This window comes from Sander lucioperca, chromosome 4 (genome assembly GCF_008315115.2).
Source record: "Sander lucioperca isolate FBNREF2018 chromosome 4, SLUC_FBN_1.2, whole genome shotgun sequence".
Taxonomy (NCBI): domain Eukaryota; kingdom Metazoa; phylum Chordata; class Actinopteri; order Perciformes; family Percidae; genus Sander; species Sander lucioperca.
Window position 1 is genome coordinate 10930100 of NC_050176.1, and position 12379 is coordinate 10942478.

A 12379-nucleotide genomic window follows, 5' to 3' on the forward strand; every position below is an offset into this window, starting at 1 on the left:
AATTTAAAAGACAACCCGTTTATCCCGCCCCTCGGATTGAGCCCTGCCAATAGTGAGTTCCCAGACCCAACATCTTGATGTGGGTCTGGCTTGTCAGGCTATAGATTAAAGTCTTAAAGGGGTAAACCAGTGATTCATAATTGTACTTTCAAAACAGAATGATCAAAATTGAAACTGCAGTGGATGAAATATGCTCAATTTTAGTCCCTATATGGGTCAAGCCCTCAAACACTTGATCCTACATTTCCCATAATGCAACTCACTAGCATCAGTTCCTTGCATGGTAAACAGAAACATCTTTCAAATGTCATACTCTAATCTATAGCCTAGTATATAAATATAAATTTGTATTCCCCAAGCCTTTGCTGAGATAACGCTGATGACATTACTATGACTTCATCAAGGTTATGTTCTCATACTTTAGCTACAGAGGCCATATAACCAGCTGTTTTGCAGGCTGGGTAATGCGCCCCATGATAACTAAACTGAATTTAATTAGTAAAATCAGTGGAGTGCCCTTTTAATGACATGTACATGGTGACATAACTTTTGACAGACACAGCTGCAGGGGTCAAAGGACCTCAGACCTTTCAGATTCCGGTGTCTCTGCCCGCCTCGTAGCATTCAGACAACTTCTCCCTCCCACTCCCACAGCAGAACTCTTCACCACCTATTAAAGCTGCATGTAAAAAATCGGAGGGTCCAGAGTGACGCCACTGTTGGGATCATTGGCGTACTCTTGAAATGACAACGGCAGCTTCAGTGCAGTTTGCTCTACTGGTCTCTGAGGGGCTTTAGTCCCCCCCTCCTCCTCTTCCTCCTTCAGTCCTACAGGCAGAGGGTTACTGTAGATGTAGTAGATCCTGGAGTTGTCCTTTGCTGCCTCTGGTTTCCTGAAGAAGGCGAGAGGGTTGATGAAGCTGGTGGACCTCTTCACTGCTTTGACCGCCACAGGGTCCGCCGGCTCGCCTTGGGTCACTGCACTCTCATACACGTGGGCTCTCTTTGACTGCCTGGGGGAGAAGATGGCACTAATTGCACTAATGACCTTAATGCAATTTGACATTGCATTGTACTCTATTTGTATTTACAGTAGCTTTAAAGACTAGCATTCAGCATAAGGATTACTAGTACACTCATTATTACAATGTCAAATCTTCTTTGAATCTTGTATTTATCAGTTCACAGAATATGATGCAACTGTCTATGTTTTTAAACTAGGGGCTGCACCTACGTAGTAACTTCCATGGATCCCAATTAAGGTTAAAAAGTAGGTCCTTCACAAGTGTTTACAGGGATCATTTTAAAATATCAAAGCATATCTGATATCTGAGCCTCACCTGGTGCGGTTGTAGCAGACAGTGATGCAGTACAGGCCGGTGATAGTGAGGATGCACAAGGCCAGGGCAATGATGACAATGTTAAACACTTTGAACTCTGGGGAGAAGAGAGAAGAAACAAGAGCTTCACTTAAAAGAAAAACAGTTCAACTCTATGGTGACAATTAATTAAACTGACATGAAAGACTGCAACACACCAAACAGAGCTGTGTTCATGTCCTGGTCATGTAGTCCCAAAGCTGCCGTCCTGTTCAGATGGAGGCTGTCTGCCGTCATTGCGCCGTCCTGTTGGGCTTCGCTCATGTTGCTGCCATTGGTTTCCAAAACATGGACTAAAGGCTGAGCTTCAAGCCTCTTCTAACTGGTTTCAATAGAAACCCAGGGCCATGTGACTCAAACAGCTCGACTCAGTCGCTGTGGAGACAGCCCCCTCTTTTGTCAACCCCTCAGTTCAAGTTGGACACCCCCATCTTCTCCCTCCCCTCTACTCCTCTTGTTTACTGCTCATTATTCTGCTCAGCGTTTTTGGGGGGACACCGAGGGGAGGGAGATGTTGGGCCTTTTATACTGTTTGTAATAAGGTCTGAGTGGTGACCCAAAACCAGAGAGTTTGTATGCGTTCAGTTTGCAAAGACCATCACTGCATATGTGTGAGAGGAAGCAAAGAGGAACTCAATTACAGTTAACTCTGAATATGGTGTTCACATGAGTTTTCAGCCTTTTGTACTTAAAAGCAATGTAAATCCTCTGACGTCAGATGCATCCATGAAACGAATGAATGAGGTCTTGCTGCCACCCGTACTCATGATTATGCGTCTTATATTTTTAAAAACATCTGTATCAAATTAGGGCTTTAACTAGCAACTATTTAATTATCAATATATCTGGCAATAATTATTTTGATTAATTGTCAATAAAATGTCAGAACATTGTAAAAAAAAAAAAAGGTTTCGAGAGTCCAATTTTACATTTATAAATTGTTTATAATTGTGTTGTTTGGACCAACAGTTCAAATATGTTCAATTTACAATGGCAAAGAAATATAAAAGCAGCATGTTGTCATGTTTGTGAAGCTGGAAATTAATTAATTAATTAATTATTATTGTATTACGTTTTATTGATCCCCAGTAGAGAATTTGCAATTTTTCACTCTGGTATTAGAACACAGACCCTGAAATACACACACATGCTCAGGTCCTATTACATGCACAAATGGAGAGATGTCGGGGGGGCTGCGACTGCTGGACAGCTACCTACCTGGACAGCTATGTACATTGGTCTGTACGGGGACTTAAACCAACGACCCTCTGGTTCCCAACCCAACTTCCTACGGACTGAGCTACTGCCACCCCTAATATTATTATTATATTAACACCTTCAGCACTATATCAAATCTCGTAAGTCAATAAATTATAAAAAGCATAATGAAGGACCTCCTCCTGCAGAATTGCAATGACAATGCCATACTTTTGCACCTGTTGTCTTTCCGTTCATCACTGCTTGTTTTCTGTGTTTTGGGGACAGGAAACCAGGACCAGGTCCTCGGGCCGATGCGAGAGCCAAAGCCAGCAAAAAGGCAACAAAGACAGCATTCTCCTTTCTCCTTATGCTTCACTTCACCATGCAGCACCATGGGAGATATTATGCAATTAGTTGAGCATCTAATTAAAGCAGGGTTTTGTTTCCCTGTTTGACAAGACAAGCTGCTGTATAGAGTGAACTTGAATGAGTGAGTGAATTTTACCTCTTTGTTTCAACCTGATTGGAGCTCTTGGGTGAGGATGATACATAATGTGTGTTTTAAACTAAAGATAAGAGCAGGGAATTATTTGTAACTTAATTTACTTTAATATCAGAATCAGTATCAGAAAAGGATTTATTGCCAAGTAAGTAACACTTACAAGGAATGTGCCTATATAAGAGAAATATGCCATTTAACTATGATGTCCATTACTACAACATCTGGACAGTCACAGTCTCAAGCTGTCTTCACTTTTCACACATTACTTTAACCGTTTTAGTTATTCACCACAGAGAATATCAGGTATATCAATGCAAGGGCAGTTTTTAGAAACTGCATCATGCAACTCAAATCAGATAACTACTGTAGGTTAATAGACTTTCTTTTCGCTTGTGTCATTTATGTTTAACAAATCCTCCACTAGGTGTCAGACCTTGCCTGCATGTCTGTACTGTACCTCAGTCTGGACTCAACATAACTCTGTAAAGGACAGTTATGTGGTATTTATCAGTTTGGCAGCTTGATCTTGAGTGACAGCAGTGGCCTTTGTATTCCAAGTCATCATGCAGTACAAAAAAAAAAAACAAGCGAGAGATTGACTGATTAGGAAATAAGCCGTGACACAGAGGCTGAAATATGTGTTTATTAGCCTCCTAAACTTCTTTAAAGCCTGTTTAATGTTCACATCCATCCTGGCTCTCTGTAGAGTTAAGCTGTTTTGATTTAAGGGGCATGTGGGTGGCATTAAGTTGGTATGGTTTATTTGAGCAGACCAGTATGCATAAACCAACTCTGTCGGTGGCAGCTATTATGAGACTGGGAATATTCCAACTCAGTGTTTCTTAGTTTAACCCAAAACTAAAATATTAACCCTGTGGAGGAAATGATGGTATTTATCACAATGGCTAATCAGTTGCTTGGGAACAAAATTAAATCATTTTGTTGTTTTTTCTTTTCTTTTTACTTTTACTGTTTATTGAAGGTGTAATTTGAATCATTATTGCAGTATTTCATAGGTTTAATGGTATTTACTTTCTAATAATGTCCCAATAACATAAGATGTTTGTGGTTTGACACTGCTATTCAGATAGATTTAAGAATACATGTTCATTTTTTAAGCATTACTGTAATCCTGAGAACAAACTGCTTGTGCTTGGTTTGACCAAAAGTAAACTGAGAATTTGACTTCTTTTTAGTCATAAACTGACAATGCTGCGTCAACAAAAAGAGTCATCTGGTTTTTGCTTTGCACACTTGATTGAATTGATTTCAGAATAAAATAGTCTATTATACTCTTGATCTTATAACTTAATATTACAACAGTAATACATAGACTATGTAAGAGAACAAAAACAGATGGATTAAAATCCTTAAAAATAAATATCTAAAATGGGAAACTAAATCCTATAACACTGATGGTTACAATGCATCCTACAGTAATATCCAACCAAATAAATTGTTCAGAAACACTGACAGCTACATCGGCTCACCTCCAATTCAGTGAGAATGGTTTTAAATCGGTACAAGAAAATACATTCCTGAAGTTTCATTTCATTTAAGTACGACATGGTATATTATATTGGTACGCTACCTTGCACACATAGAGCCACATCTGGCAGCTGCTAATGCAGGGTGCTTGCATTAATCAAGTATTAAGGAGGGAAAGTATTTATACTGTTTATATAATATGAACCTTCTTGATGTGCTGCCAGGTTAAATAAGAAGTGTATCTGTAAGGATGCCAGCTTTAGGAAACACGCTGAATAAAGTATTTAATGCCAGTGTTAATGCATGCTTTTACTTTAACAGCTTATCTACAACCAGCACCTCACTTATCACCGCAACTTTCACTAAGTCTCTCCCATACACACCCAAGAGTCCCTTATCAGGCAGCTTTAGCGTTTTGTGTTTTACATTTAGATTTAAGGCATTTTGTTTATCCAGTGTGACTAAGCAGGTGAGATTTCATGTCTTGCTTAATGACTCATGGTTATTAGACACACTGGCTTGCACCCAGCATCGTTATGATAAGTCACTTTTTCCTTCACTCATTTCCTCACCCACTTCCCCTTGTTTTTCTCATGCTTCTGACTCTGTGTTATCTTCTGTTTGCTCGAAAATGTGAGTTCCTTCTTCAAAATAATGTATTGCCCAAAATTAAATCAAAGTTTGGCTTCATGTATCATAAGGCCTTGGTTGTGTGTGGATCAAATAAGGGTAACATAATAAGGGCCTTTTCAATTTAATCCTTTGTTTCATTTTTTTTTGTCATAAAATGCAGTGAACTCATTAAATCATCTCCTCTATAATCTTCCCCAAACCCTCCCCAATCTCTCTGCTGACTGGCCAGTGAATTCCTGACCATCCCTCATCGCCCTGCCTCACCCCTTCTCACCCTCTGCTCCTCTGTCTCCCCCATCTCTGTGTTTATACAGAGGCTGGTGGGGAATTAGCATTCTGGTGTGATCCATTTGTTCTGATGTGGTTCAGCGGGAAGGTCCTGCCTTGATTTATTACACTTGTCAGTTAAACTTCTGGAGGTACATTTTAATACACAAAGGCTGGGTACCGTGTGCTGGCTGTGGTTTTGCCTCTCTCATTTTGATTGGTTTTTGTATCAGTGATCATGCCGCAGAGTTTGAGTGACTTCAGTACACTGTGAAAGACGTGCTGCAGATGGAGATTTGTTATATACAGCAGACGTTATGAGAAAGATATACACGAGAGGAAAACGCAATATTATTATTATTATTATAAGGGCCCAAATTGCTATGTGATGTTAGTAAAAAGGAAGTGAACTTGTAGAAATGAAAAGTAAGTCTAAACCTAACTTTAAAAATGTCTTCATAAAATGTCTTTATTTATACAGTAAACTTTATTAGTAGAGGAAAATGTGTATTCCTATGAGTGGGATCCTTTAAACATTACACATCGCTAATTACAGCTGAAAATTACTTTAATCTGCAACTATTTTAATAATCTCAATAATCATTTGAGTCCTTTCTTGTAGCAAAAATGTAAAACATTCATTATTTTCAGCTTCTGAATTGTGAAGATTTTTTGGGGGGTTTAGGCCTGTTGGTTGGACAAAACAAGCAATTTAAAAGCATCCTGGGCTTTGGGAAATCGTGATAAACATTTTTGACAATTTTCAGACATTTTATAGAACAAACAATTAACCTATTAATTGAGAAAACAACATTGAGACACAAGTAACTTATGAATCAAATATGCCTGACTCACATTACACAACAGTTACCCTCATTCCTTAAACATTTGGTCTCATATCTGGGCCCTGGGTACATACAATATCAAAAACAAACATGACAATTAAAACGTATTGCACTGTAATAACAGTCTGTTGCTCAAGAAACTAAAGCTCTTAAAAAAAGAAACATCCTGAAAAAAAGAAAACTACACGGATAGGGGAAGAACTTTTTGTAGATCTGTAAATAGAATTACTTGTCTTGTCGTGACAGATGTTGGAATGATCTGTTCTCTTGGCAGCATGAAGGTAAAGCCCATTTTGGCATTGAGGAGAACAGAGAATAAGCCGTGTTGGATTTACAGAGTCAGAAATAGGAGACGCCAAGGAGCCGTGAAAAGTCATACCCTGCGTTTATATATGTAATTTAATGATTCCTGCTTTCATCGCTGTTCTGTCCAATTAGAATCGAACACAGGATATTGTGGCCCTCAGTGGACGGCTGTGAAACTTTACCAAGGTGTATCAAAAAGAGGCGCGTACATGGGGCATGACCCATAAAACATGCTAATGTGCTACTTCCTTGACCCTGTCTGACCCTGGACACCCCCCAGCCCCCCATACTGTACTACACAGGAAATGAGCTCTGAGCGTCAAACAAACCCAGTGGACAGGGAAACAAGGAACACTGAGGCGTATATAGATTAATACCTAGAAGAAACCCATAACTGTGTGTGTGTGTGTGTGTGTGTGTGTGTGTGTGTGTGTGGGGGGGGGGGGGTTGTACACAGGAGTGCCATTTATTGTAGCAAAGAACATTAATATAGTCTGTAAGCTTTATGTTCTCCCTTTACGATTTACAGTAGAGATTTACTCTCCATTATTTGTTTTCAATTTTATAAAAATAAGCTTTTATCATAAAGAGAATAGCTAATTTGTCATCTCCTAATATCTGACAATATCTTAAGGGGCTCTGAAAATCTCCATTTCAATTCAGGGATTAACTGCTCCTGAGCCTGTATGGCTGAAGAGTGTAACTCCTTAAACTAGGCTTTAACTTGTGCCAGTATTAGAATGAGTAGGAGAAAGACCTGTTGTCGGATGTGAAATAGTATTTTTCTATCACATATAAACAATTAAGAAAAGGATGCTTACATTCTGTTATACAGCAGGTTTTAGCTGGCTTCAAAGTTCCTTTGACTTGCAATAATCAATATATTAGCCTACTGTAAAGGCATACACACAGAGAAAAAGTCTTCAGATCCAGACAAACCATTTAAATGAAAACGACACTTCAGTAAGTCAAATATGTTGCTGTACTATGTGCTTGCATGTCTAGTATTAAACACAACACACGCTCACACATGCATGTGTGTGTAGAGCCTGCAAGGTCCCCCATGAGTCAATTCTGTTATCTGAACAAAGCCCATCAGACATCTATTTATCTTGGTATGTGGGACAAAGCAGACCGGGGAGTCTTAGTTAAACAGTTTCTTCAAAACAAACTCCTTCTGCAAAAGCTGCTGCTGTTGGCCAGAAGAAGTCTTAACTGGAGTTGCTGCAGAGGGGAACTGATCTCTGGAGAGGAGAGGAGTAAAGACGACATCAGGGAAATATTTAACTGCTTTAGATATGCTCATGTCAGCAGTAGTTTATGTTGCCAATGCAGAAAAAGAGATGTGGCATATGTGACAAAGGACGGTGATACTTCCCTCTTTACTCTTCTTTTTGGTAACTTTTCCTCTTTGATTCTTTGCAACTTTTATCTCTGCACTTCAATTCTCTGTCAATTCAACCTCTCCTCTACAGGACACATTTATTGCTTTTGACAGCAGCAGATTTATCAAACCTGTCAGCCTTGACCATCTACCTCCAATATTGCTGTATTAACCTCTGGACGTGATAACACAGCTACTATCTGCAATCCATCAAGTCAAACTAGGTTATCCACTTTGAACGGCTTCCAGATGAGATAAGGAACTTTTGGAAAAGCAGCACTGGAAAATATACAGTGATGGTGACACTCGATGAAGAAACAATCTAAATAACATTAGCTCAGATTGTATTTAGATTAACGAGCCATTTATCCTGAATCTGAAGAAAGATAAATGGGTGGTGCACTTTGTGAGGTAATGTATCGTTGGCTGAATTTCCCTGTTGACCTTTCAGCAACCTGTTTAATGTCTAAGAAAGAAAAAGTGGCCTTGTGGAGTTCAATCAAATTTGGCCCCAAAGATCGAGACAAATGACAATCTATTTTCAGATTAGAAGCAGGGCTGACTGTATGTTAATGTCACACTCTTCCTTCTGCTGCATTATGTAGTTGTTGCAGTTCACAAGTATCATTATTTTTGCCTCAATTGAACGTGCCTGCAGTCATACATTGTGTATAAATAGACTTTGGGGACACTATAAATGGGATTTCATTAGTTTCCCTAAGCATACAAAATACATAGGATAAGAGTTACACCTTTTAAATCTATGCAAAGTAGTGAATTAAAGCTTATTCAGCATATGAAATGCAATTATAAGCTTAATCAAATTCATTTTACATACTATAAAAGTGTGCTTAAAGGATTTTTGTACCTTTTACGATTATTAATGTAAGGCATAATGTGTGGTATGCCAGCATGCAACAATTTCAGGATTATACATTAGCAGTGCATTACAGGGACACTTATCCTCGCCTTCTCACCTCACTGTGATGGATCAGCATAACGTCAAACTGTGTCTGGTAACATACTGGCAGGACTGTAGTCCAGACCTCATTAGTCTGTTATGTCGAATTCATTACATGAATTAAGCTGTGATTCAATGTTGCAACACAACCTGCCTTCTTCCACTTTAATTTGGTGATTTCCAACATTTTCTAGAATGCACTGCGATACCCAAGAGGAAGCGATGTGAAATAATAAATGTATCTGCGTGCACATTTAAATGGTTAGTTTGCAAATATTACACCATATATGTGATTCTCTGACACCACATTCTCAAAAAGTAACAAGTTGCATTCACAATGTATGAATGTAGAATCCACTTCAAGTAGATGCAGTTCCTTTAATGGCTGCCAAAAAAAATCCTCTAACTGTATAGAAGAGAATGGAAACCCCCAACTTCTCTGTGAAAATACAAACTACATCAGAGTCAGTACACTGTGTTTACATAGATGGACAGGTCTGTCAAGTTTCAACACTCAGCAGAGGTCAATGCCTCTTGACCCACCTAAGCTCCATTCAGGCTCCAACCTGTTGACCAAGCCATGGAAACCACAATTAGTGGTTGATTGGTGGTTGGTTCAAAGATGGAAGTGAATGGTAGATTCTGCAGGACTGAGACAAACTCTCTATTGTAGCTTTGTTTGAATTGTAATGTGATGTCAGATTGTTGATCTCTGGATCCTGAAAACATTTTACACTTCCAGGGAAACAACAACAAATAGGCTATAGATCTTGATTTCAGAAAATAGATGACACACTGCTGGTGAAGCATCTTGAATAAAAAAAAGAAGAATCAACAACATCCCTTGTTCCTCACTCTACCATGGCACTGCAAACAGCAGGCAAGACACGTCGGGTTCAGTGTACTGTCTGCTCATGAAAACTGTAGTGATTAGGGTAAAGAAACCTCTGTAAAAGGATATAGTACAGTAAATGGGATCATTCAATCAAATCAAATTGTTTCCATGTTGCCTTACACAGTATAGTGCAGTTCAAGGATTCAAGATCAGGACCTCCAGCCTTGTCAGGCCTGAAGGCTAAAAACAGATATTACAATCAGATATAAATGGCATAGAGGAATTAAAAGGTTTGTGAATGTCAGGGAGGAATGTACTGAATCATAGACGGGTGGACGCACTCTCGCTCAGCAAAACTTTACACACACATTTCCTCTGTCTAAGAACTGCTTGTTATTAAATTACAAGCATGTATTTTTCACTGAGGTGTCTTTTCTTCCAGCCACTTCAGCTAGAAGCCTCTTGCATTGAGTTTTTGTATTTCAAATGCGCATGCAAATGATCACATTGTTACAGTAAATATTCAAAGTGATTGATTGTTTTTTGGATCAAAAAGTCATTTTCCTCTCCTGACTGTTGCCCTCTTGATGATAAATGGCTGACAGTGGGCGTGAATTATGAGCAGTCAAGCTGAAACCATGTTTTACTCAGATGATTGTGTCTGTGTTCCATACAATGTAGTCATTATTCCCTATGCAATGTCTTGCTCATCTGAAAGCTATTTCTATGTATTCCATCAATCATCACTGCAGAGAGAAACCTGTCACTGAATGATGACACATAACAGCAGGTTAGCTTTTAAGGCTAATGCTAGTTAACAAACTCAATAAATCAACAAAACACTCTCTTTACATTAAGGTGGTCTATAATGTCTTTTTAACAAACAAGTCAATCTGTGACTGACACCTATATAAGCTAAAATCAAGTTTTTTTAATAGTTTTTTTGGTATTGGAACTTTTCCTTTGACCATGACCAGACCTTTTTAGTTACTTGCCAACTGCTTGTCAGTTCCCTTTTTAGTTTTTTGCAAATGATTTTCTTATTGGAACTTGGCATCAAGTTCTTTCGACGAAAGACTAAGTTCAATTTCCAAGAGTTTCTAGGAAAAAGTATTGCAGTCACTGACAGGTTCAGAGACATCCAACTTGGAAATGATGCATAGATCTGTCAACCAAGCGACGGAGAAAATGTTGAAATCTATCCTGACCATTAACCTGAAACCCTATATTTTAATGGAAGCATGTGGACAGTTTGTTCGGTCAGTCTCATATTGTTTATGTGGATCACTTGTTCTGTTCAATGGTTCAGTTATCTTTCCATCCGTAAAAGAAGAACCTCGTGTCTATTTTTAAGTGTTCAAAAAATGGTGTCCTCTGTTATCCAGCCAAGAAAACCGATTTTGGCAGCAGTAACAAAAATGATGAATACATGATCCATCAAGGAATAAGTCCGATGGCTTTTCTCAGCACTGCAGGGTGCTTCACCTCATCTTGTATTTTAAGCTAAATGTAAGCATTGCTCCATTTAGAAGATTGAATATCTGTAAGAGTATGCAATAGTACTAAAACAATGTCAGGTTCAACTCAAAGTGACCTACAGCCATGCTTTCTATGTAAAGCTGTTATCTGGCACAGTGGTGGCAGAGCTCTGAGTGGTGCTATAGGCTAAATTCTAATGTTAGCATAGTAACTTTCTCAAGGTGAAAATGCTTACATGCTGATGTTAGGCAGGTATGATGTTTACCATGATCACCATCTGAGCATGCTAACATTTGCTAATTAGCACTCTGTTGAGGCTGATGGGAGTTTTGCTGGTATTTGGTCTTAAACCAAAGAGTTAGAAAAAATAAAAGTTTGGCCTGACGGCGCTAGATAAAAAGTCAAGGGATCACCAAATGTATTACAACTCATCATGAGGAAACAATGAATGCATCCAAATCTCATGGCAATCTATAAGGTTGTTGTCGAGACATTTAAGGGTTAAACATACCTTTATTGTTATTTAATGAAAACAAAAATGAAATGCGTCATTTGCATTTAACCCATCCTACATAGGAGCAATGGGCAGCAACAGGCTGCGAACTAACTCAAGTCTTTGCCAGTGCCTTTTGGTCTTGGGGCACTGACAGGAGGACTACCTCACATACATGTTTTTGTTTCTTTGTTTGCTTGTTGTTTGTTTTACCCCAACCCACAAATGTTAACTTCATGGTGGCGCTAGAGGAAAAAGTCAGGGGATCACCATTGTTATTAGGATTCATCCTCTGGGCAACATGAATGTCTGTACAAAATTGCATGGCAATCCATCCAACAATTATTGAGATACTTCAGTCTTGAGCAAAGTGGTAGATGAACCAACTGTGCAGCTAACATCGTCATTCCTAGAATGACGCCGCTAATGTGGCTAAAATACACAGATTAAACATTTTCAAGTGATCTTTATCTTTCTATTGATTACCACAAAGTCTGCTGACTTGGCTGAGTGTTTAGTTTTCAGAGTCGGTAAAGGGAGCAGCGCGTTACAAAAGTAACGCAATTACAGTGATGTATTCCATTTTGCTGTAACGCAGTAATATAAC

General features: G+C 38.8%; 1 protein-coding gene across 1 annotated transcript; it reads right to left on the reverse strand.

The window, feature by feature from the left end:
• Nucleotides 1–504: 504 nt before the first annotated feature.
• On the reverse strand, nt 505–1777 carry si:dkey-246e1.3. Its single transcript, XM_036000427.1, has 3 exons — nt 1538–1777; nt 1341–1437; nt 505–1013 (listed from the first exon to the last, which is right to left on the reverse strand). Exons 1-3 carry the CDS (start codon nt 1641–1643, stop codon nt 674–676), a joined length of 543 nt encoding a protein of 180 aa, XP_035856320.1. The 5' UTR covers nt 1644–1777; the 3' UTR covers nt 505–673.
• Between the last annotated feature and the right edge of the window lie 10602 nt (nt 1778–12379).

Coding starts and splice junctions, on each gene's coding strand:
- si:dkey-246e1.3 (XM_036000427.1), bottom strand. CDS start 1,643: ATGAGCGAAGCCCAACAGGACGGCGCAATGACGGCAGACAGCCTCCAT. Junction 1,438..1,537: donor CATGAACACAGCTCTGTTTG/GTGTGTTGCAGT, acceptor TCTTCTCCCCAG/AGTTCAAAGTGTTTAACATT. Junction 1,014..1,340: donor GTCTGCTACAACCGCACCAG/GTGAGGCTCAGA, acceptor CTTCTCCCCCAG/GCAGTCAAAGAGAGCCCACG.